General features: G+C 50.6%; 1 protein-coding gene across 1 annotated transcript in view; it reads left to right on the forward strand.

Annotated features, from left to right (window-relative positions):
* Positions 1 to 25808, forward strand: part of DNAH10 (dynein axonemal heavy chain 10) — a 113752-nt gene that overhangs the window by 78638 nt on the left and 9306 nt on the right. The window contains exons 51-67 of the mRNA XM_019748752.3: positions 479 to 667; positions 3911 to 4082; positions 5314 to 5517; positions 6133 to 6213; positions 8460 to 8657; positions 9194 to 9355; positions 10715 to 10889; positions 16244 to 16425; positions 17548 to 17684; positions 18565 to 18782; positions 19738 to 19959; positions 20206 to 20353; positions 21970 to 22249; positions 22888 to 23117; positions 24104 to 24377; positions 25113 to 25217; positions 25626 to 25780. Coding sequence (XP_019604311.3) covers positions 479 to 667; positions 3911 to 4082; positions 5314 to 5517; positions 6133 to 6213; positions 8460 to 8657; positions 9194 to 9355; positions 10715 to 10889; positions 16244 to 16425; positions 17548 to 17684; positions 18565 to 18782; positions 19738 to 19959; positions 20206 to 20353; positions 21970 to 22249; positions 22888 to 23117; positions 24104 to 24377; positions 25113 to 25217; positions 25626 to 25780 — 3132 coding nt within the window. The remainder of the gene's footprint in view (positions 1 to 478; positions 668 to 3910; positions 4083 to 5313; positions 5518 to 6132; positions 6214 to 8459; positions 8658 to 9193; positions 9356 to 10714; positions 10890 to 16243; positions 16426 to 17547; positions 17685 to 18564; positions 18783 to 19737; positions 19960 to 20205; positions 20354 to 21969; positions 22250 to 22887; positions 23118 to 24103; positions 24378 to 25112; positions 25218 to 25625; positions 25781 to 25808) is intronic.

Below are 25808 nucleotides of genomic sequence, written 5' to 3' on the forward strand. Positions count from 1 at the left end.
GGGCACCTCTCAGGGGAGCCGAGCATTGCACGGGTGCCCAGGGGGTAGAGCTGGGGAGAGCACCTGTGCTTCTGTCTCCTGGTTCCGAATGAGAGCTTGTGTCCGGACGCTCCAGTGGTTCCCACTGCCCGAGATGCATGGGAATGACCTGAGGAATTTGCTAGACACGCAGACCCCCTAAGAGTCCTTCCTCGAGCCGATGGAGGGTCCCAGGTTCCAGTGCACAGTCAGGTTTGGGGACAGTCACCCGACTGTCTCTTCATGAGGTGAGCGTTGGCTCGCTGCCGACCAATCACAAACCAGCAGGAAGTCTTGATGGTGGACATGGAATGTGGTGTCCCATCAACCCAAATGACTTCATGATTTCAGTGACCACAGGCATGAGAAAAACCTCTCCTCCGTTCCTCAGCCCCCCTGGACAAAAGGCGAGAGTCTGTCTCGGGAAACCCAGGGTCCTCTGAAATCCTTTCCCATCCAGGAGCTCCTCGAGGAGTACAATGAGAGCAACACCAAGATGAACCTGGTGCTCTTCGACGACGCCCTGGAGCATCTGACCCGCGTGCACCGCATCATTCGCTTGGACAGCGGCCATGCCCTGCTGGTGGGCGTCGGGGGCTCCGGGAAGCAGTCTCTGGCCAGGCTGGCGGCCTTCACCGCCGGCTGCGAGGTGAGGCACCGCCCCTCCCGGAAGTAGATTGGAGACGCCCGTTCCTGCAGGTGGTAGTTCATGCAAACGTCGGAGCTGTCTGTAAGGAGCGTGATGTTTTCACATTGTATAACATGGTGTGTTTTTTTTTTGGGGGGGGGGGCTCAATATTATTGTAACTGCATATCCGAGGCATCTACTTTGTGTGTTGTTTTGGAATGGAGGCTATGTCACATTTGAAAGTCAAACAAGCAAATCCTGTGGCTGGTGACGTGCACGTGTGTGGAGGGGATGACATCCCCTGAACATAAGCCCTAATGCAACTTTTGGAGCAAAAATTAATATATGACCCGGTCTTATTTCAGGGAAACACAGTAGTATTCTAATCCCTTTCCTCTCCGATTCATAGCAGTCAGTGCAATGCAAAGAGCTTGTACTTACTACCTGCCTCAATATTGCTTCTTATTTAAATATTGCTTCTTATTTAGACCGGGGTGGACCAGCGTGCAGTCGGCAGCTACCAGCCGCCATAGCTGCACAGACAGCCCTGGGCTATTCTTAGAATTTCTTTTAAAAAACCAGCTTTATTGAAATACAATTCACAGACCATACAGTGCACCCATTTAAAGTGTCCAATTCCACACTTTTGGTATCTTCACAGATGTGTGCAGCTATCCCCACAGTGAATTTTAGAACATTTTCATCACCCAAAAAGAAATCCCATACCCATTAGCTGTTACCCCCTATCTCCCTGTACCCCCAGCCCTAAGAAACCACGAATCTTCTTTCTGTCTGTATGGACTTTCCTGTTCTGCACTCATGTGAATAGAGCCATGGAGTGTGTGGTCTTTTGTGACAGCTTCTCTCACTCAGCATTGCGTTTTCGGGCTTCATCCATGTATCTGTGCTTTGTTCCTTTTTGTGGCTGCATCGTGTTCCAATGTGTGCACAGACCGCGTTTGTTTACCTATCCGTCCACTGATGGACGCTTGGGCTGTTCCCACTTTTTGGCTGTTCTGAGTAGTGCTGCTATGGACATTCATGTACAGGTTTCTCTGATGACATATATTTCCGTTTCTCTTGGGTCTACACCTTGGAGTGGAATTGCTGGGCCATGTGGCAGTTCTGGGTGCAATCATCTGAGAAAGGCCAGCCTGTTTTCCAAAGTGGCTGTACCGTTTACCCCTCATCAGCACTGTCTGAGGGGCCCTGCCTCCCCATCCCCCTCTTAGATTCTCGCAGATAGCGTCTCTGCGCCTCTGAGCGTGGAGCTGTGACCACTCTCTGAAGAGACGCCGCGTCCACAATTCATCCTCTTCTCCCCAAACCCGTCTCATTCTCTGGTGTCAGATTCCATTCACTATCAGGGTCTTCCATTAGCCTCGAGGTCTCCGTTTGCTGAAAACCAGGTGCCTAGGGCGTCTGGCTGCCTCTGCGGATACACCCACAGCAAGGGCTCCCTCCTGCCTCCTGAATTCCAGCACTCAGCTGCCCCGTGACAAGTCTGCCTTCAGAGGAGGGTATTTCTAATTGGGTGGTCATAACCCTCCCCCTACCCTGTTTCCCCGAAAGTAAGACCTAGCCAGACAGTCAGCTCTAATGCATCTTTTGGAGGAAACATTAATATAAGACCCCTTATATTCTGTAAGACGGGGTCTTATACTATAGTAAAATAAGGACCGGGTCTTAGATTAGTTTTTGCTCCAAAAGACCGTTCGAGCTGATGGTCCGGTTAGGTGTTATTTTCGGGGAGGCACGGTAGCACATGAAAGGTGTTCTTTTGCACACCCGTCCTACTCGTCCTCTCCGTGTCTTCTGGAGTCGGGCGTGGAGGACTGAGCCCCACGTCGTCATCACCTTCACAACGTAGTCGCTACTGTTGTGGGTTCGCTGGACTCTATAAACGTGACGTCCTCATTGCAACAGCACGGCAAATGCAGAAACATCCAAAGAAAATAAAGATCACCTGTGATCTCACCACCTAAGGATGACCACTGTTAGTGAGTAGCAGCACTTGGGTGTACATCCTTCCAGAATGATCTATTTACTTCCGACCAGCAATGGGTTAATATTGTGTGTAACTTTTGTAATTTGTTTTTTTCCCCCTAACCGTATCGCTGACATCTTTTCAAGTCAGTCATTACAGATTTGCGTTGTTCTTGCCAACACTGCAGTGTTCCATTGGGTGGAGGTGTCCTACCTGAGCCCTCTGTGCTGGGGACATTTAGCTCATTCCTTCTAGGTTTAGTTTAGAAATAATGCTGCAGTGAGCACCCTTGTTCGGATATCTTTGCACAATCATTTCCCCCCCATATGACTGATTGATATATATATACATGGCAGCATATTTTGCCTGAGAAAGTTAGGACCTAAATTCATGGTGGAGTTTGCCTCCTTAAAGAGGAAGTGAAAAGGGCCTGGAGATGGAGGACACAGGAAAGGCAGAGGACTTTTAATTTTACCCATAACGTTGTTAAAAATAGGTTTGAAGCAAATAAGACGTTTTTCCAGTTTTATTGAGATGTAATTGATGTATATCACTTCATGAATTTTAGGCAGACAGCGTAAGTGTTTGACTTAGGTACGTATATTGTGAAATGATTACCACAATAAATTTAAGCAACATCCGTCATTTCATAGAGATACAGTAAAAACATGTGGAAAGAAGTCAATATACCTATTTCATGTACAACAGAATTTTTAAATATAAGAATGTTGAGTTTCTTTACACATCCTCCCATAATTTATCTAATTTTAAATAAACACACAGCTGTGAGTGCACACATGCATTAGGGTTGTGCTCATGTGTGCATTCTTGTATCCTTTGTTGCTTGGCCCACCCTCGGCGTCCTTCCCCACTACCTCGTTTCTTGCCTGCCCTTCCTCGCGGTAACTCAAATAACTCGTTTTAACAACCGAGGGTGCCTTTTACATAACCCCCTTTTTCCCACACTCACATAATCCCGTGTGGACAGACCCGTGCTTCCCACGCACCCTCCCACGTTTGTGCAGGCACAGAATGTCTGTCATGAGTCGTTTGACAAAAAGGGGTATAACAGTTTGCTGCTCCTGCATTTCTCACTCCGTGTGTTTTGTGAAGACGACCCAGGTCATCGTCTGGGATCGCTGTGGCTCATCCCTCTTACACGGCTGGCAGTGCCGCCTGATGGTCGGTCCATACAAGCGTGTGCACTGCACTTCACAGAGCGGGCAGTTCCCTAACCTAGGCTGGTCCTCACGTGGATTTTGTGTCCTGCTCGGCAGGTATTTGAGATCCTTCTGAGCAGAGGCTACTCAGAGAACAATTTCCGGGAAGATCTGAAGAATCTTTATCTGAAACTTGGCATTGAGAACAAAATGATGATCTTCCTGTTCACGGATGCGCACGTGGCCGAGGAGGGTTTCCTGGAGCTCATCAACAACATGCTGACTTCAGGTACCGCGGGGCTGGCCGTGCCGGGGCCTGGCGGGCTCCGGGCTTGCAGTGATGGGGGGCGTGGGGGGGCCGGCCAGGTGAACCGTGCTGGCAGCAGCAGGAAAGTGGGAGGAGCCCGTGTGGGGGCAGTGAGCTGGAGGGGCCGCACCTCCAGGGCCTGTGGGTCACTTAAAGGAGATTAGATTGTGTTCTCCCAGCAGTGATTTGTCTACATCTCCATTTTTAAAAGATCCCCCTGGCCGCTCTGAGGGGGCTACATCAGAGGGAGATAAGAGCAGGAAGGGGTGCCAGTTTGGAGCTACAGTCAAGGTGCAGGGGAGAGATGACAGCGACTCAGACGAGGGTGGACAGAGGGAATGGTGAGAAGTGTGTGGTTTCCCGAGATATTTGGAGGTAGAGCCAGCAGGACTTGAATGGTTGGGGTGAGGGCGAGTGAGGAAGAATGTCAAGGTTTTCAGCTGGAGCGGCTGGTTTCATTTACTAAGATGGGGACGACCAGATTGGGGCTGTGCCATTTGGGGCCCATGGAGTTTGCTGCCCTAAGGAGAAATCCAAGTGGTACGTCAGAGAGGGCATTAGTTTGTCAAGGAAGTGAGTGCTAAGTGCTACGGAAGTAGGCTGGCATGGGTCTTTTCATACACGGGTCACAAATGTGTAAGTGTTAGCCCTGTTCTCACCGTGGGGCTCAGGGTGTATTTTCTATGAAGACTGAGAAGACTCCGGTGGTGTCAGTTAATAGCTCTGCAGCTCTCTGAAGCACTTAGCTTTGCTTCAGGGTTTCCATCGTCGGCACTGGTGACGTTAGGGGCAGGGCCGTTCTCCATGGTGGGGCCGTCCGTGGAGTTACAGGCGGTTTAGCAGCATCCTTGGCCTCTACCTACTAGATGACATCAGCCACCACCCACCTTACCCCCCCCACACACACACAAGTTGTGACAAACAAAATGTCTAGACATTGCTAACTGTCCCTTAGGGGTCAAATGAGAACCCCTGCTTTGATGCTCATGATAGCCCTCCCAGGTGGGCAGCAGGCACTGGTTATTCCCATTTCGCAGGTGAGGAGATTGAGGCTCAAAGGGTTTTTCACAGGCGAGTGAGCCTTGGATCTCAGCATCGGGACCCCAGCCCTGCTCTTTGGACTGTCCCCGTGACGCTGTGCTTCTGTCATTTCAGTGCCTAGAGAGTTAATAGCCCTGAAACATAAAAACCCTGGTGTGTCTTTGTGTCCTAGGAATCGTACCTGCGCTTTTTCCCGAAGATGAAAAGGAATCTATCCTCAGTCAGATTGGACAAGAAGCTATGAAGCAAGGGGTGGGCCCGGCCAAGGAGTCTGTGTGGCAGTACTTTGTGAACAAGAGTGCCAGCAACCTGCACATCGTCCTGGGCATGTCGCCGGTGGGGGACACCTTGAGGACCCGGTGCAGAAATTTCCCAGGTGCCCCGGAGTGGAGCCCACACATCCATGTTCCCCCTTCGACAGGGCGTGTGCCTCGGGGGGCAGTGCACATCTTGCGGTCCCACCAGTAGAGTAAAGCACAGCATGGCCACGTGGTTGAAATCTGGGCCTTGCAGTGTCATATGAGCCCCGCTCTGCCCCTCCCACATGCCACAGGCTCTTGTGTTGTCTGCAGGTGGGTGACGTCCTGACACCTTGACCATGGTCCTGGGTGCAAGGCCCATAGCAAGTGCAGCACCGCTGTCTGCTCTCTGCCATTTGGGAAAAGTCTGCCAGCCCCATGGAAGGTGCAGTACCTGCCCCGAGAACAGACGTTCCTGGCTGGCATGTGTCACCGCCTGGAGACATTTTTGGTTGTCGTGTGGGGTGTGACGGGGGGTATACTACTGCCATCTTTTTGGCACCCTCCAAGGCACAGGGCAGCCCCCACACCAAGGATTATGTGGCCTGGAATCCACAGTGCTGAGGTTGAAAGCCTGCTTTTGCTGAATCACTCTTGGACACGTCCAGCTCATTGGTACTGAGATGGCATCAGTGTTGTCAGGTGTCTCAGGACTGCACAGTGAGCCTCTCTTTCGTCTCTTTCTTTTCAAGGTCTAGTGAACAACACTGGCATCGACTGGTTCATGCCTTGGCCTCCCCAAGCCCTGCATGCAGTCGCCAAGTCATTTTTAGGTAGGTGACAGCTAATGGGGACCACATTAATGGTGTAACAAAGCAGTTTGTTGTCACTTCGAATTTTGGTCCAGTAGTTTCCTTTGCTGTTAACCTCCAGGACCATAAATAGTTTTTTAGCCTGTTAGTATGTTTTTGGTTCATTTTGTGTTCTACTTCATAGGGATTTCAGGGGACTTACACAGACAGTTTAGGATAAAAATTGATTAAGTAGCTTCCAAAGCAGGAGTCGGCAAATCACGGCCTGTGGGCCAAATGTGACCCACTGCTTGTTTTGATCAATAAAGTTTTATTGGAACACAGATTCACTCGTTAATGAACATAGTGTCTGTGGCTGTTTTTATGCTACAACTGCAATTGAGTAATTGCAACAGAGACTGTGCGGCCCAGAAAGGCTGTAAATATTTAGAGTTTGGCTCTTTATAGAAAGAACGTGCTGACCGCTGACCCAAAGGATGCCTGAAGGACCTTTCGGTAAACTGTTATTAACCTGTGCTGAATTTGCTCTGAAGTTTCAAACACGTTATGACAGCCTTGACTAATTCTCATCTTTGAAATAAGAAAGCAAGTCAGTTTATCTTCAGGAGAATACTTTTTTTTTTCTGGACCTAACTTGAGAAGATTGATGACACTAGGTGACAGGGTAAATAGTGTCACCCTTATAAATACATATTCAATAAATAAATAATTAGTCCTCCTATACAGGCAGAATGTGGTTTTTTGAGGAAAGGAGCTAAAAGAATGACTCTTTCCTGACGATGTAACTCAGGGATCAGCAAACTTTTTCTGTAAAGGACTGGATGATAAATATTTTCAGCTTTGTGAGCCATACAGTTGCATCATGAAAGCAGCCATAGACAATATGGAAATGAATGGGTGTGGCTGTGTGCCAGTAAAACTTTACAAAAACAGGTACTGGGATGGGTTTGTCCTGTGGGCCGTAGTTTGCCGACCCTGATAGAGACGTGCCTTAGTTTTCACAGACGCATTAGCCATTTCCATGCCTTAGCACTTAGGCTTGCTTTCTGCGCTCAGCGGTTCATTGTCATAAATTACACTGCATGGAATTTTCTTAGGATTTCTTCCCTTAGACCATATTCCCTGGAATTGGAATGACTGGGCCCCAAAGTATGGATATGTGCAAGGCAGAGTTTTTTAATACATGCTGTACAACTGGCCCGTGGGCTCTGGTTTGCTGGCCGCTGGTATAATTCAAAATCGAATCTGGATAAAAGGATATGTTCCAGTCTCCCCCTCCTTCATTTAAATTTGAGCAGATTCTGCTTTCAAGTTGAAAGTATTTTACCATCTGTTTGATAACCTGAGTGGTGCACTCTTCCTGGGTGCGATCACTGATTCTTTCGACAGATTTTAGGAGGATCCACCTTGTGCCCAGTGTGTGCTGGACGCAGGGGCTGCAGTGGGGACACTGGGTGAATTTCTCTCCTGAAATCCCAAGCCCCTGCCCCCACAGGGCCTTAGCCTTTCGGGAGACAGACCTTACTACCAGTAGGAAGAGACTTGTGTTCTTAGAGAAAATACCAGCATGGATCAGAAGAACCACCAGCAAGTGATAACTGCTCTTTTCCTTTCTTTTTATTAAAACATTGTTATATCATTTTTCTTGTGGTAAAATATATATAACATAAAATTTTCTATTTTAACTATTTTTAAGTGCATAGTTTTTAAGTGCATTAATTACATCCACATGTCGTAGCAGCCACCACCACCACCACCACCACCATGCATGTCCAGGCCAGTTTTCGTCTTGTAGAACTGAAACTTTGCGCCCATTAAACCCTGATTCCCCATCCCATCCCCCTCTCCTGGCAACCACTAATCCACTTCCTGTCTCTATGAATTTGCCTATTCTAGACTTTTCGTATAAGTCGAATCCTGTAACACTTGTCCTTTTGTGTCTGGCTTCTTTTACTTAGCATGTTTTTGAGGGTCAGCAGTGTGTCAGATGTTCCTTCCTCTTTAAGGCTGCAGCCTCTTCCACTGTATGGATGGACCACGTTCCGTTTGTCCATCAGCTGTGGAGTGACACATGTCACTCCACTGTGGCTCCTGTGATCGATGCCGCTGTGAGCATTGACATGTGGGAATCTGCTCACCTCCATTTCCCGTTCTTTTGGGCACACACCCAGAGTGGAATTACTGGGTCCTATGAGGAACTGTATCGTATTGAGGAACTGCTTGTTTCCTTTCTTTGTGAGGTATCTTTTTCATTCCTTCCTCTTCAGGGAATAATCCGATGATCCCAGTAGAAAATATAGAAGGTCTGGTAGAACATGTGGTTTTGGTCCACGAATCCGTGGGTGAATTCAGCACACAATTTCTACAGAAACTGAGGCGCAGCAACTATGTAACTCCCAAGAATTACCTTGATTTTATTAACACGTACTCGAAATTACTGGATGAGAAAACTCAGTATAATATAGGTAAGACTTGGAAGGGGATGGTGAACAGAAATTGTCATTATTGACGAATAAACTCGCAAGGCTCTACGCTCCGATCTTTTCTTTAAGCAGACGTGTCTTAGCAAGAGGCACCTTTGGGACTGAGGCAGAGCAGGGCACACTGCCTCTCAGAGTGATTCTCAGTATGGGCAGGGCCCTGGCACGCTCCTATTTTTATTTTTCTGTGTTGGCCCATGAACTTTCTTAGGTCTAAATTTTCATTGCGTTAGAGATATTTGATGGCAGCAATGTACTCTGTTGCAAAATGCTTTTGAAAAATGCTCTGGTTGTTGGCCAAACGAAGGGCCGTTTTCAGAAATATATTCATTTCGGCTGCTGCTATCCCCATACGGCAGTGAACGCCCTGAAAGATGCTTGACATCTTAGGAGAATGATTCTCCCCCACCCCCCATGAGCCCAAGTTGGATGAATAGCAGTAAGGCCCCTGGAATGCTTGCCTGGACGTGTTGGGAACAGCGCCCACCTTGGTGGTGAGTACTGGTGTTCTCTGTCTGCAGCTCAGTGCAAGCGTCTGGAGGGGGGGCTGGACAAACTGAAGGAGGCCACCATTCAACTGGACGAGCTGAACCTGAAGCTGGCCGAGCAGAAGGTCGTGCTGGCGGAGAAGTCCGCTGCCTGCGAGGCTCTACTGGAGGAGATCTCCACCAACACGGCCATAGGCGAGTGTGGGGCCAGCTCGGGGGGTGGGGGGGCGGGTGGGTACCCCCCCCCCCACATACACACAACAGGACCCGGTTCCACCAGGGGACAGCCCCTGGTCGGCCCTGAGAGTGGCATCTTTTGACACTTCAGTTGCCATTTTTTCCTGAGTCGGTGTCAAGCCCCCTTTAGTAAACACTGAGACACTACCGTGTGCAGACCCAGAGCTGGTGGCTTAAGGATTTGACGGGCGTGGGATCGTTATCTCCCCAACCCACCTCCCCCACTGCGGACACTCCACTTCACCTGCTTGTCTGCTGTGAAGATGAATCCCAGAGAACGCCCAGCAGGAGATAATAGTGAATTCAGTGTGCATTTATTGAATACCTACTGTAATCATGTCCTGAGGCTGCCACCACAAAGCACCATCAATTAGGTGCTTGAACAACAGGCTTTTATTCTCACAGTTGGAGGCCAGAGGTCTGAAAAGAAGGCGTGGTCAGCAGGGCCGGCTCCCTCCAGGGGCGCCAGGGGAGGCCGCTTCCTGCCTCTTCCAGCCTCTCGTGGTGGCTGGCAGTCCTGGGCATTCTTTGGCTCATAGATGTGTACTCCAGCCTCTGCCTCCATCATCGCACGACCTTCTTCCCTCTGTCCCTGTGTCCTCACATGGCCTTCTTAGAAGGACGCAGTCATTGGACTTAGGGCTCACCCTAACCCAGTGTGACCTCATGTTAACTAATTCCAGCTACAAAGACCCTCGTTCCAAAGAAGGTAACATTCTGAGGTTCTGGGTGGACTTGAATTTCGGGGGGAACATTATTCAACCCAGTACACCTGCTGTGAGCCAAGTCCTATTCCAAATGTTGGGGCTACAGCCCTTGGGGAGATGCTTACATTCTCATGAGTGGAACCAGACAGTCAGTGAGCCAGAAAGTAGATGAAATTTCAGATGCGATCAGTGCCCTGAAGCAAATAAACAGAGTGATGAGGTGGAGAGTGACAGGGGGCAGGCCACTTTTGAGCTGGGCCGGAACTTACATAGGTCAAGGTGTTGAAGGGGCAGAGAGATCTCAGGGAGTCAAAACCCAGGGAGGGCAGCCCCGGCGTCCTCATCTAAGCAGGGCTGCTCGATGCCACGTGATATGGAGTGGCTGGGACACGGGTGGGAGGGTCAGAATTGGAGCAGCCGTCCTGGTGTTGGGACCCGGTGTACCCTGAGCACTTCTGTTCTGGTGGGGACACCTGAGACCACCATGTTGGCCCGAGCTCCATAGATGCCCCGTGGCCCAGCAAGGACCCTCGAGGGCTGCACTCTGCTTTGGCTCTGGTCCATCATCCCCACACCCGGTGGCTTCACTGACGTCCCCCTCCCCCGACAGCGGAGGAGAAGAAGAAGCTCGCGGAAGAAAAAGCCATGGAGATAGAGGAGCAGAACAAGATCATCGCAGTGGAGAAGGCTGAGGCCGAGACGGCTCTTGCCGAGGTCATGCCTATCCTGGAGGCCGCCAAGCTGGAGCTGCAGAAGCTGGACAAGTCAGATGTGACCGAGATAAGGTAACGGACGGCCGTGTTCAGCTGGGCTGCTCCACCAGCGCCGTTCCTGACAGCAGTTATGACACTCGTGGCCGTTAGGCATTAATGGAGCCCTGCCCTGTGCCGGTCCCTCCCAGTGCCAGACACTCTCCGTGGTGGGAACTGTTACTACCTGAGGGAAGTGGGGCCCAGGGAGGCAGGCGGCTTGCCCCAGGCCCCCCAGCTGATAGGTAGCTGGGCCTGTGGCCTTGAACCCAGGCCGACTCTCCGAAGGAGACTGGGTTCCTGGGCAGGGTGTATGGGAGAGGTGGGCTCTGTGAGTCAGCCCTCCTGATGGGACACCCCCGAGGCAGAGGTCAGTGCCCGCTGGAAACAGCCCGGCACAGCCGAGAGAGCGCGGGAGATACTCAGACCCATTTCTAGCCAAATGGGCTTGTGAGCAGTGGCGAGAGTGGGTCTTTAGTGTGGCCCCCAGCCATTTTGCAGATCAGTCTGTAAAGTGACTCATCTCCTGCAGCCAGAGGGCTTGTGTGCTGTCAGGAAAAGGGGCTGGTGTGGGGAGGGGCAGGCGGGCTCTTCCAAAATGGCTTTGTCTCCCTGGGGCACTGTTAGCAGATCTCGCTTGTAAGTTTAGCACCAGGGGTGAAGCCAGGAAGGAGACCATGCTGCCTGCCATTCCCTGACCTTTTGCTGCCTGGCCCACACATCTCCCCGGTTTAGGATCCTCAGGGTGCCCATTCCTCACTCCCCAGCACGTCCTCATTTTAAGAAGGGGCTCCTGGCCCCACAGTCAGGTCTCGTGGGAAACGGGCTCCTGTTCCCAGGCCAGGAGCTGACTCCGCTGTGTGGTTCTGGCGGAATGGTGCTGCTTCTCTGGGCTTATCTTTTCCTAAGAGCTGAGCAGCGTTCCTGGTTGGAGGCCATGTTCTCACTGTTTTTTTGTTAGTGAAACGTGTGAATTTGAACAGAAGGGTTAGCTGGTCCCAAGACGGGAGCTGAGTAGCTCTTGGGAGCAAGAAGTCGTTCCTTCAGAGTTTTGCAGCGTGGCTCCAACGAAGGTGTCAGGATGGACGTTTTAACATGGCGGTAGCATGCGTTGGAAGTGTAGACTGAGGTACCAGAGCAGAGTAGAAATACCAGGCTGTGTCGTGGGAGGGAATGCCAACATCCATGCTGCCAAAGGAAATATCTGGCCACCAGGTTAGGTGAATTTTGGGTACCGCTCCCAGGTCAGCAGCATAAAACCATCGTGGCACAGAGAGTTGGGAAGTAATTTTAAAGGGAATTTATTTGGAGAGAGGGGGCTATGAGTCCTTCAGAAAACCCAAGGGAGAGGGGGTTTCCATAGGACCACATGGACCGCTTGATATGTGTCCCCTGCATATAGATGGTGTGCCTGTGTCACCTCTGAAACAGGTGTGAGACGGGTGCCTGAGAAAGCTGTGTGACCTTTGCAAAGTCACCTAACCTCTCTGTGCTGCAGTTTCCTCATTTGTAAAATGTGGATCATACAGTGTTTCCCCGAAAATAAGACCTAGCCGGACAATCAGCTCTAATGCGTCTTTTGGAGCAAAATTTAGTATAAGACATGGTCTTTTTTTACTATAATATAAGACCCGGTCTTATGTAATATAAGTGTCTTATGTAATATAAGACCGGGTCTTATATTAATTTTTGCTCCAAAAGACGCATTAGAGCTGATTGTCCAGCTAAGTCTTGTTTTCTGGGAAACACAGTAATAATGGTCCCCACAACATCAGGGTTGTTATGAGCCATTATTGTAAAGAGCTCTCAGAACTGGGTTGAGCACAGTCAGTGCCATGTAAATATTAGCTAGGATCATAGTTCCAACGTCAGAGTGACATGCTGTGAAAAGCTCCTGCCCTGTCCCCCCCCATCAGCTCAGCTCGCCTCCCCCGACTCGGCAGGTAACCGCTGCCATTCATTTCTCATATATCCATTCAGAGAGTTTTTATGCTCATTCAAGAGACCAGATACACCAGTGTCTCTTCAGCTTCTGACTTTGGATTCTAGGGGTTTGTAGAACAAGGCATACCTGAGTATTCTTTTTTCCTTCCTTTTTTCCACATTAAAGACACACTATGCATATTTTTCTGCATCTTGCCTTTTCCCCTTCATAATACATTTTGGAGATCTTCTGCATGTGATGAATTTCCCTGATATTTTTAAATTGCCCATCATATTCCGTTGGAGGGCTGTGCCATCATTGATTTAACTAGCCCTCATTTCTGAATCTTGAGCTTGTTTCCAGTCTTTGGTCTGTCTTTGCAGTGTGGCAAAGAATAACCCTGACCACACGTCACTGTGTATCTGGGCAAGTCCACTGGAAGAACACGTTTCCAGAATTGGAGTTGCTGGGTCCAGGGGTGTGTGCGTTTACAGTGTCGGTGGCTGACGCCTCCTGTGGGAGGGGAACCAGTTTACACTCCCCGGTAACCCAAGTGCGCGCCTACTTTTTCATACTCTCACCAACAGGGGGCACTGCTAAACATCTGGGGTTTTGCTTGTTTTGGAGATGAAAAATGGTGTGTGTGTAGTTTTAATGTACATTTACTTTATTATGAATGGAGTTGTCCTTTATTTTAATAGGTGAGAACTGTGTGTAAAAGTCATGTTTATTTCCTTTTCTGTGAACTGTTTATGTGCTTTGCCCATTTATCTGTTGGATTGTTGTTATTGCTGCTTTTTTTTTCTTGTCCGTTTCCAAGGAATTTTTATATAATAGGGAAATTAGCTTTTTATCCACATGTGAGTTGCAGATATTTTTCTCAGTTTGTCATTGGCCCTTTGACTTTGTTTATGAGTTTTGTGTCTTTGTGTTTGCCACATACAAAATTTTTATTTTTACGTGACAGATTTTAGCAATATTTTACTTTGTGGCTTTTCGCTATTATGTCATACTTAAAATGTCTTACAACTGGAAGATTGTGAAATAATTTCCCCATGATGTCTTCCTGTACTTTTATAGTTTAAATCTTTGATCTCATTGGGATTTTTCCTGGGGTTTTATGTGAGTTTGGACCCAATTTTATTTTTTCCAGATGACAACAGCCTGGCTTTCTTGTCAGTCACTTGGATGCTGAATGTGATGAGTCAGCACTTATATCTGACAATCCCATGACCCTTTCATTCTCTGAATAGCACTGCCTTTCTGTGATGCTTAATCCCCTTTGCAGGAGTCGTCCAATGTTAGGGCAGGAAGATTGGGGTAGTGAAGATCAGAAGTGGATGTTTCACTGGTGTGCAAAAGGCTCCCTTTGTGACTGGCTTGTGACTTTACTTCCCTTCCTTTCATGCATTTGGTAGTCACTGGGTGTCGGCCACATGCCCAGCCTATGCTGGCGTGGGGTCTGAGCAGCGGTGAGCCAGGCGGGCAGGGTCCTCACCACATGGAGCCCCCAGTCTGGGGGAGGCACAGGCCTTCACACAGGAAATTACCCAGGACCAGGTTAGGCAGGAAGGAAAGAAAGGTCTTTTCGGCCATGACTGTGGATAATGGGGGGCCTGACCTAGTCTGGTGGGCGGGGAATCAGGGAAGGGAGTGACATTTAAACGGGGACATGACTAGAGAGGAGAGAGTCACCAGTTGTAGGATAGAGGCTAGAGGGGGGCCCTTCCAGAGGTTGGAAGGAGCTTGGCTCGAGGGAAAAGCAGACGGTTGGAGTGCTGGGTAGAGTGAGTGGAGGAGGTGGGGCGTGGGGTTTGTAGTTATGATTTTCCTTCAGAGAGCGCAGCATGTCACCTCTTTCTCTCTCATCTCTCTCTCACCCCGAGTTTCTTTTGTGATGGAAGGAAGGAATCATATGGAACAAATGTTTCCATTTCCCAGACTTGCAGCCTCAGTATTTGGGACACTCTGTCATCCGGCATTACCAAGTGATGTGTTTGGACAAGCGCCGTTCCCTGGAACAGTCTGCACGCTGATAGCAGAGAACTTCACTTTCACAGACTCATAGGATTTTGGAGCTAGAAGTTTTGGTTCTGTTTCCCCATTTTATAGATGGCAAAACTGAGACTCCTGGACATTTCCTAACATGCCCAAGGGTGCAGGACCCTGCACTGAAGCCTGGACTCTTTCCGTCTTGTATCTGAAAATGTCTTGCTGATTCTTTCCTTCTCTGACTATTCAGAGAGCAGCAGCCTGGGCCTGGCTGTCAGCAATTCTAAAGAAAACCTTTGAAAAACAGTTGACAGCCTTGCCTGCTTTCATAGCCCCTAACCCTGGCAAAACTGCACCTTTCCCCGGTGACTCAGGGCCATTACTTTAATCATGGGCTTCACGCTGGAGACATTGCCCTGGCTTGTCCTTGCGCTGTGGCTCCCTCCCTCTGTCCTCTCTTGTCTGCAGGGAAGAGGGTGGGGGTTCCAGGGCCAGAAGGGGTGTAGGGTTTGCCCAGTGTAGGAAGTCTCCACACTGCTGTGCAGTAGGGTTCTCCCCCCACCCCCTGTCTCTCCCTCCCCTGGGTCAGTCTGGCCGCCTACTGGAATGGCTGGACTCCTGCCTCACTCCCCCTGCTGCTCTGTGCTCTCTGGGGCCTCTGCCATCTCCTGTTCTCTCCTTTTCCTTTCTTTCCTTTGCCTTTTCTTTATCATTTTCTTTCTGCTTCTGTCTATTTGTTAGGCTTTGGGGTCTGCGTGACTTGACGTGGCTCTTACCGACTGCCCAGCAGCGGGCGGCCAAGCAGTCCTACTGAGTGAGCGTGGCTCACGGGCCACCCATTCCTTCTCGGGTCTTTACACCCATGCTGCCGTGCCTCCTCCTGCTCCTTTCGGGTTTCCAGTTCCCCGGAGGGCAGAAGGCACTGGACCTCTGGGTGTTGGAGCAGCAGAGAGATAGTCTAGTCTCATGACAGACAAAGAAAACAACTCATGGGCAACATAGCCTGGAAGGAGCCCCGGATGCAGGGACCGCAGACCCTGCCGGCTGTGTGGACACTGACAGGCCATCCAAGCACTCGAGCCCTCTTCTTTCTCCACGTGGTAAACGGAAATAGGCCAGTGATGAGGATGACAGAGTGACGCTGGCTGCCATTTAGACTAAATTACACTCCAGGTGTAATTAAAAAAAGTTTCTCAGGCTCCACCCTGACCTAGGGATTCCTGTGCTTGGGGGTGGCCTGCGTTTGCATTTTAATGACACCCCGCTATGATTCTGATGCTTGGTCACCTGACAGGTGAGACCTGCCCCTGCCCTTGGAGAAGTTCACCTCTGGAGCCCAGGTCCTCACTGGGACGTGGCTTCCTTTGCATCTGTGCAGCGTCACCTCCAAGGCAGGACTCTGGGTGGAGCCATGCTTTCTGGAACTCGCATTCAGGCCGGGTGCTGACCCACGCACGCTTCCCTTTCTTGCCAGGTCCTTCGCGAAGCCCCCGAAACAGGTGCAGACGGTGTGTGAGTGCATCCTGATCATGAAGGGGTACAAAGAGCTCAACTGGAAAACCGCCAAGGGCATGATGTCCGACTCCAATTTCCTGCGGTCGCTCATGGAGATGGATTTTGATTCCATCACCCAGAGCCAAGTTAAAAATATCAGAGGTGAGTGTAGACAAATCTCGGAATGGCCAGGGTCGTCCTCAGTCTGGCATCTGTCTCTGGGGCAGGCATGGAGAGCTAGGAGGGGACTTGTTGTCGGCAGACCCTCCCATTGTGGTCACATGGTGTCACTGTGGCCCTGCGGATGGAGAGGAGGAATGATTGTTCCCAGAGAAGATGGCAGTCCTGCCACAGGACGCAGGAGGGTGGACGCTGGCTGGGCAGGAGCAGCCATCGTCCCCGCTGCGTGTTTGATGCCACAGTCACTCTGGTTCTCCCCGAGGAGACAGGACCTTCTCATTGGAACCCACCCGGCCTTGTCTTCTGCACGTCTTGTCCCACAGGCACGGTGGTGCCAAGAGTTGGTCTAACCTTGACTTCTCCTCTCGCACCACTTGCCAGTACAGTCTTCTGTAGGTGCCTGGGGATGGGTGAGAGGGAGGGATGGCACCATCCGCGGCCGCCCCTGGATCTTCAGTCGTGGAGCGTCTGCATTCTTCCTGCCTGACTCCTGACCTGCCCAGGTTCCTGGACAGCAGGAATGATGACAGTCTTTGCAAAGGGCAACACGAGTCTAGAGTGTCACTTTATCTTGGTGGTTTGTTCAGAACTTGAATGCTCTTTTTCAGCCACTTAAAATAAAACTAAATGAAACACAAAGGATAACAACAGGTACAGAAACACAAAGAACTCTTTTTACTCAAGTATCGATTAGATAGGTTTCCATTTATGTGAAATTCCTCTGGGGGTGAGGGTGCAGGTGGAGGTGGTGGTGACCGTGATGGCCTATGAATCCGTTAGCTGCCTGCTCTGAGCCACCTTAGTGCCCAGCTGGGGATCCCCACCAACATCCTGGGTCCCCAGGGCTGCTGGTTGTCACATGGAGGTGCTTGGGTCATAGGATGTCCTGGTGGCAGTCACCTGTGCCCCTCCCTCACCGTCTTAAACATCCTCTTAGGCAAACTCATTCGGGTTTGGACCCGCCTGCTGTCTGGGTCCTGCTCACGGTGACTGAGGAATAGGAGCTACTTCTATTTCCCTTGTCCACGGGCAGTTGGTTTCCCATTTTACTTCCCCAAGATGAAGCTCACTGGTCGTCAAAAGCATTTTGTCTCTGACTTTTAGTCCTCTTGAAGACACTCAACACCACGACTGAAGAAATGGAAGCTGTGAGCAAAGCGGGCCTGGGAATGCTGAAATTTGTCGAAGCCGTAATGGGCTACTGTGACGTTTTCAGAGAAATCAAGCCCAAAAGAGAGAAGGTATTGCCCGTCTGGGAGGCCCAAACACGGCCGCCAAGAGACCAACTTGGAGTCAGAATTAATGTGTCCACAGCTTTGCTGGAAGGATTCCAGCCAGGTCCCGATTTTAAGCTGCGTAAACATTCTCCCCGATAAATAATACCCCCAAGTTACAGCTCTCACTTAGATATAATGGGAACTGACAAAACCTAAGTCTGCAGATTTTCAAATTTTGTGTGAAAAGAGTAGATAAAAGACGTTCAGAGTCATTCTCTACGGGAAAAGCAGGGTCTCTCAACCTCAGCGCTACTGACATTCAGGCCAGGCCGGTCTCTTTTGTGGGTGCTCCCTGTGCACCCCTGGGCTCTGCCCTCAAATGCCATTGTTCCTACGCCCAAGTTTCCACAACCAAAAATGTCTCCAGACATTGCCGTGTCCCCTGGGGGGAGTGGGGGGGGCAAAATCGAGCCCAGTGGAGAACCACTGGTTAAAGTGACATGTAGCGCCCACAATACAAAGAAAAATATAAGGTCAATACTGTCATTCTGAGCCATATTTTGACATTTATAACTCAGAATTCTATTACTCAGAAAACTTAGAACCCAATAGTAAGACCAGTGCTGTCGTCAGTGCATTTGTGCTTTTGAGGTTTTGACTCAGAACCACAGCGTCCTCTTACTGTGACTTTAGTACACACAGAAATGGAGCCATTTGCTAATTGGATGTAAGACATCTTTATCTAATGGGATGTGGGGTTTTTGCAGCAAACCGTAGACTAGCGCTGTGGCACGTGGTGGCCCCCAAAAGTCTGAGCCTCGTTAGAAATTCAGGGTGGACATCTGGTTTGTCCCTGCCGTGCTACGGTCCTTTCCCCACCGTTGTGCGAATTGTCTTTACTTAGGTGGCCAGGCTGGAGCGGAATTTTTACCTCACAAAACGTGAGCTAGAAAGGATCCAGAATGAGTTGGCAGCGATCCAGAGAGAACTGGAGGCGTTGGGGAGCAAATACGAGGCCGCCATCCTGGAGAAGCAGAAGCTGCAGGAAGAAGCTGAAATCATGGAGCGCCGGCTGATCGCAGCCGACAAGCTCATCTCGGGGCTGGGGTCTGAGAACGTCAGGTCAGCGTCAGCTCAGTGGCTCTGAGCAAAACTCGGCGGCTTGTGAGGGCACATCACCACCACCAGTGCTCGCCATGCCGCCTAGCCCAGGCTCTATTTTTGTCTGAAAACCGCATGAAGAACTTCTGGTTTTACTCTTCTCGTGTTTACGGTGGCTCCTGGCCGTTCTGTAGATTCTGTTTTTAGTAGCTGTTGGGTATTGTTTCTTCAGTGCTCAGTAAGGGTTAAGGCGGCAGTGCAGCGGTGACAGGGAGAAGCCAGTGGCCTCTGGCAAGGTGCGCAGTATCCTAGGAAGCTACTCCTTGGCTATCTTTAACCCTGAGTCCATTCTGGATGGGTCTGGAGGAGGAGCCACCTCTGTCGCTGGACACTTGTGGCTTTTTCAGTCCTGAGCTTCTTCTATCTTAAGTCGCTGGGGCTGTTTGATGCTTATGGGCAAGACCATTTGGCCATAGCTGGTCCATGAATATGACAGTAGTTTCTAATCAGTATGGAAAACACAGGAGAATATTGTTTGGAAACAAACCATGTTCAATATTTCTAAAACCTAGAAGACTTTGGCCGTTTACCAGAAGGGGCCAAATGGAACACCCGCTTTCTTGTATCTTGGGTAGAATTTTGTCACCAAGCAGGGCCAGAGCTTATGAGCTCTGCTGGGCGTGTTTAAAAGTTATTGATTAAGCGTTCTGAAACAATGCGATTAGTACTACTACAAACATTTGTCGAGGCCCTGTTAGATGCAAGGTTCTGCTGAGCCCTGGGATTGAAGCAAGTCTTTCAACACATTGGGTTCACAGGGAGACAATTGGCAAAAGGAGCTGGCAATCTCTGTCTCTAAGAGAAATGTTTCCTCCTGGCTAGCCCCATTAGCATGGGTCAAGCTGGTTCTTCTAGAATGTTCCTTCTGATTGTGCTGGAAGGTAGCCGCTCACCGCAGCCTCCTGTCCTGTGCCAGGTGGCTGAAGGATTTGGACGAGCTGATGCACCGGCGGGTGAAGTTGCTGGGGGACTGCCTGCTATGCTCGGCGTTCCTGAGCTACGAAGGCGCCTTCACGTGGGAGTTCCGTGACGAAATGGTCAATCAAGTGTGGCAGCACGATATCCTGGAGCGGGGCATTCCCCTGAGCCAGCCTTTTCGATTAGAAAACCTGCTCACAGATGATGTTGAGATTAGCAGGTGTGTGTGACCTGAGCCAGGAGGACGAGGGGTGCCCCCGGCTGGGGCCCATGTGGGTGTCCCCTGGTAGGGCATGGCACTGGGTGCAGCTGACTTGAGTGCACAGAAATGGTGGGTGCACTGCAAATCCAGCTCCCAGACCCTGAGGAGGGTTGAGCAGTCTAGGATTGGTAGATTGTTCCAGAAGGCCTGTCCTACCACCCTTAGCCCTTGGCTCACAACATGGCAAATCCCTGTCTCTTCCAGGTGGGGCTCCCAGGGCCTGCCCCCCGATGAGCTGTCCATTCAGAACGGCATCCTCACCACCCGGGCCAGCCGCTTCCCTCTCTGCATCGACCCCCAGCAGCAGGCCCTCAACTGGATAAAGAGGCGAGAGGAGAAGAACAACCTTCGGGTACGGCTGGTGCCCCACTTGGTGTCCTCTGCCCTCCCTGCCCCTTCTCCGGGTGCAGCTGGCTCTTCCCACCTCCTGTTCCTGGCATTTCCACACTCTAGCCATGCCCAGCTGGAACACCACCGCCCTGAGCCCACCCTGAGCCTAAGCGGAGCCCCCACCCCCAGCCCACCTTGTGGAGTCTCGAGGGCAGGATGAACCACCTGGCTTTTACTCTGCACTTGGCCTCTGAGGCTGTGAGCGACTTGCAGGGAAAGATCGTGCATTGCTCACCTTTGTGTCCCCTACGCAGTACAGGGCTCGGTGGCCTTAGTTGCTGAGTTTCTTTTCTTGGAAGCGTGGGGGAAAGGGTTTGATTGAGAGATAATTCACATACCACACAACTCATCCATTTAAAGCATACAGTTCAGTGGTTTCTTAGTGTATTTACAGAGTTGTGTAACCACCAGAATCAATTGTTATCACCCCAAAAGAAGCGCTGTCTCCGTCAGCCATCACCATCCCTCCCAATTCTTCCACCCCCCACCCCAACCTCTGGCAATCACTAATATTTTCTTCTCTGTAGATTTGCCTGTTCTAGACATTTCTTGTGAGTGGGATCCTAATACGTGGCCTTTAGTGTCTGGCTTGTTTCACTCTACACCGTGTCCTCCAGGGTCACTCATGTTGGAGCAAGTGTCAGCGCTGCATTTCTTCTCATGGCTGAGTGACACTCCACTGGACCAATGGACAACATCCATCCAACAATTGATGGACATGTGGCTTGTTTTCACTTTTTGGCTGTTGTGAATAGTATTGCTGTGAACGGTTGTGTATAAGTCATTTTTGGGGACATATTTTTTCAATTTTCTTGGGTGAAATTATTGGGGCCCAATCACTTTTTGCTGAAATAATTAGCAAACCCGTGATTTTGGGTTTTTCCTTTCCCTTATTTTTTCTGGTCTTTGCTCCCAGGTATGTACATGCTGTTGGGGGAAGCCTGTTTGTGTTCCAAACTCAGGAACGCGTGCCTCTAAAATTCACAGATAGTGTACGACACATATTACCAATGCAGCACGTCCCTCGGTGCCCCTCTTCCCTCAGCCTGCCAGGGAGCTCTGAAATGCCCAGCCCACTCCTCGCCCCCACTCCTCCTCCCATCCTCCCCTCACAGAGGGAAGATTCCATTTCTGGGGACAGAAAATCAGCATAATAAAACGGAGTGGAGAGGAAGGGGAGAGGGCAGCCGCAGGGGACTGCAATAGAGGGAGACTTTTTTCAGATGTCTTGAGGAAAGATACCAAAGCTGTCATGAGGTTGGAGGGAAAGGAATCAAAGGATTAAGATGAACATTTTTGTGGCTCTGTGTTTGGATGCCTTTTGCGGTCTTGTGAGAGATGTAATGAATTTCATAAATACTCTTGGCCGCTGAACTATGCTTTCTGAACGAGAGACTCCGCCTGAACCTCCTGGATTTCTGGGTTTATGTGGTTTACACGCCTTGGCGTCTCTCCCTGTTCCTCCTCCCTTCTGGCTCCCTTCAAGGTTCGGACACATCCGGTCCCCACTTCCAAGGTATTTTCCCCTTCCGTTTGGCAGGTGGGCTGACCCTGCACCCCTGCCTCCTCACCCTCCAGGTCGCTTCCTTCAATGACCCTGACTTCCTCAAGCAGCTGGAGATGTCCATAAAGTACGGGACGCCCTTCCTGTTCCACGATGTGGATGAGTACATCGACCCCGTGATTGACAACGTCCTGGAGAAGAACATCGTCGTCTCCCAGGGCCGGCAGTTCATCGTCCTGGGAGACAAGGAGGTGGACTATGACTCCAATTTCAGGCTCTACCTGAACACCAAGCTGGCCAACCCCAGATACGGCCCGTCCGTGTTTGGCAAGGCCATGGTGATCAATTACACGGGTGAGTGCAGCGAGGTAGGGCGGTCGCCATGGAGACCTGGATCTGAGATCAAGGATAGACAGCATGTCATTCAGCGACCCCAGATCGTCCTCTCAGGCGCATCTTAACTGGTCAGGTCTGCATGCTGCAGCAGTACCTGGGGGTTACGTGTCCTGAGGAGCGACTGAGTCTGGGCCGGGGGCTCAGATATTCCCGCCTGGAGGGAGGCGTGACCTTTTTCCATGGGGGCAGGAGGTAGTCCTGTATTCTTTGTTGAAATATATGACATAATTGGGGATTTCCCCCATTCTTCTTAACTGAATTCTGTCAGGAATTGAAGGCCATTTCTCGAATTTTCCTGGGTTGTCATGCAGTTTCTTAAACAGGTGAATAAGGATTGGGAATGTTTTCAGCTCGGGCTCCCCAATACGGGAGCCTGGATTTTCATTTGGTGCATCCGTCCCCCACTCTATAGAGCAGCGTCTGCATTTTCTTCTGGCATTTTTCACCTTGTGGCTTTAGAGTGATTTTGGCAGGAGCTTGCGTCCTCAGGTTCCTGAAATGCTGGCCGGGACCCACCCTCGGCTTGTGTCAGGCACAGCTGCACAGGCGCGACGATGCGGCGACCAGCTTGTGAGGGCCTCCCCCTGTCCCCACAGTCACGCTGAAGGGCCTGGAGGACCAGCTGCTTAGCGTGCTGGTGGCCTACGAGAGGCACGAGCTGGAGGAGCAGAGGGAGCACCTCATCCAGGAGACGAGCGAGAACAAGAACCTGCTGAAGGATCTGGAGGACTCCCTCCTTCGGGAACTGGCGACTTCCACGGGGAACATGCTGGACAACGTGGACCTGGTGTACACGCTGGAGGAGACCAAGTCCAAAGCCACAGAGGTATCAGCTGCACGGGAAGTGCACGGAGCCAGCAGCCCATCTCCTTATGAGCTCCAGGAGAAAGTCGGACTCGTGATCTCAGGGCCTCATGCGTGCTCGGTCCCGGGTCTTAGAAGCGGAGGGTTTGGGCTGGGGGGTGGGGTGGGAGGCCATCAACCTGTGCTGTCATCAGACTCGGGCTTTGAGTCACCTGGGGGTTTGCCTGATGAGGAAAGGTCACCTCTCTTGGGCTGTGCTATGGGGAGGGGAACCCTAAAGGTGTTCCCAGGGGCCCTTGTACATCAGGTCAGCCTCGTTCAGTTGCGAGTAATAGAAAACCCAACCCTACTTGGCTTAGGTCAAAAGGGAATTTATTGGCTGAGAAAAGAGAAAAGTTCATGATGGCTTCAGGTGGGGCTGGATCCAGGACTCCAGGCATATTCTCAGGACTTCTTTGCATTTCTGGGCTGGGCCTTCTGCTGGGCTGGCTTCACTCTCTGCCTCCCATGGAGCCAAGCTCCCCTCACGGTCACAAGATGGGTCTGCCCTCATGTCCCCTCAGGATCAAGTCCAAAGGAAAGAGTGAGAATCTTTCCATGTCCCTATCATGAAGGTCCTAGAGTCACTTAAATCACCCACATGTCCAACCCCACACAGTCCCGTGGCCTGGGGATGCTATGCGTCGACTGGTTGGGCCTGGGTCACACGCTCCTCTCCTGGAGTTGGGGTGGAGCACCCCTATATGGAATGGAAGGCAGAAGGTGTGAGTGTCCAAGTAAGTCAGGGACTGTTGTTAGAGAAGGGACATGGGGCCAGGGGAGTCAGCCACGAACGTCCCGCACGGCTCGCGAGAAGGGGATGCGCTGCAGCCCCGTGAGTGCTGTCTGGATATCTTGGTTGCCCCTCCCACTCCCGCGCTCTGCCTTTTATTTTCTTGCCCATGTTAGTCTTCCTGGTCATGAGTCTAAGTCTTCCTGTTTCCATGGCAACACGCGCCTTCCCTTTAGGTGTCAGAGAAGCTCAAGCTGGCAGAGAAGACAGCCTTGGACATCGACAGGCTGCGGGACGGCTACCGGCCGGCCGCCAGGCGCGGGGCCATCCTGTTCTTCGTGCTGTCAGAGATGGCGCTCGTCAACGCCATGTACCAGTACTCCCTGAGCGCCTTCCTCGACGTCTTCGGGCTGTCCCTTAAGAAGTCGCTGCCTGACTCCATTCTTATGAAGCGATTAAGGAACATCATGGACACACTGACCTTCAACATCTATAACTATGGTTGCACAGGTGAGCACCTCCTCCCACTGAGTAGGACGGGTGCCGTGTACGCGTGCACCTCTGGGTCTCGTGCGCAAACTTCCTCTTCTCAGAAGGACACTGGTCAGACTGGGTCAGGCCCCCCCCCCCCCCCGCATGGCCTCACTCTAGCTGTGTCACCTTTCTGAAGCCCTGTTTCCAAATGCAGTCACATTCAGAGGTCCTTGGGCTCAGGGCTTCAGCATACGGATTTGGGGGGACATAATTCTGCCTGTAGCAAATGGGGTACAGGGCTCACTTAAGTAGCCAAGCCTTCTAACACATAGGAAGTAGAGCTGAAATCCCAGATTTTGACTTACACAACTTTTTTCCAGGAAGGCATTTCTTCTGCTAAAAAAAAAGACTAGTATTTTGCTTCTTCCTATCAGTGTAGAGTCTATCGATGGCATGTGTTTCTCTACCATCGAGACTGGCTCGCCACGGCCAGCAGCCCACATCCGGCCCACTGCCTGCTTTTGTAAAACACGTTTTCTTGGAACACGTTTGTGTACCCATTTGTATGTATATATATTGGGCATGACATATGTAAACTGGGCCCTGAGTTTTTACACTTAGCTGTGGATGTCAGGCACAATGAGGGCTCAAAGCAACCGTGCAGTCTAGCTGTTTCATTTTCCCTTAAATTTAAGCACATTGTGCATAAGGAACTCAGCTTTAAAAGTGATTTGTTTTTTAAATTGTCAATATCCATCTATATCTCTTCAGGGTTGTTTGAGAAGCACAAGTTACTGTTTTCTTTCAATATGACAATCAAGATAGAACAAGCAGAAGGGAGAGTCCCCCAGGAAGAGCTGGCTTTCTTTTTAAAAGGTAATGAATTTGCCTCATTTCATTCTTCCCAACTCACTTGACCCACACTGTATATATATGTAAGTTTGTTCATCCACATAAACAACAACAACAGAAATTCTCCGTAAAACTCGGCTTCCAACAGCACTTCGTTATTAAATGTTTCGATTGACAATTCCAACCTCAGAAATGGTCTGGTTTGACTCGGTACAGCCAGTCTCCATCTACAGGCTGCTCTGAGTCTGGAAGCCACGCCGAGTGGCTGTTTGGAGCCACAGGCGATGACTTGGGAAGCCCACGCGTCCTTCTCTTCCCAGTCCCCTCTTTCTAGCAGATTTTTCCCCAAAGTGAGAAAAGTCCAAGTCCAGAGCTGCCTACTCCTCCTGGTGTGCTGGTGTTGGCTGTTGACTCTTCTTCTGTTGTGATTAGGAAACATTTCCCTGGAGAAAAGCAAACGAAAAAAGCCCTGTGTTTGGTTGTCCGACCAGGGATGGGAAGATATCATTCTTCTATCAGAAATGTTTTCAGACCACTTTGGGAGTCTTCCTGATGATGTTGAGAAACATCTGTCTGTCTGGCAGGAGGTGAGCTCATGTTCTCTTTCTTCTCCTT

The sequence above is a fragment of the Rhinolophus sinicus genome, chromosome 9, assembly GCF_057876585.1.
Source record: "Rhinolophus sinicus isolate RSI-liver-muscle chromosome 9, RSI-T2T, whole genome shotgun sequence".
Taxonomy (NCBI): domain Eukaryota; kingdom Metazoa; phylum Chordata; class Mammalia; order Chiroptera; family Rhinolophidae; genus Rhinolophus; species Rhinolophus sinicus.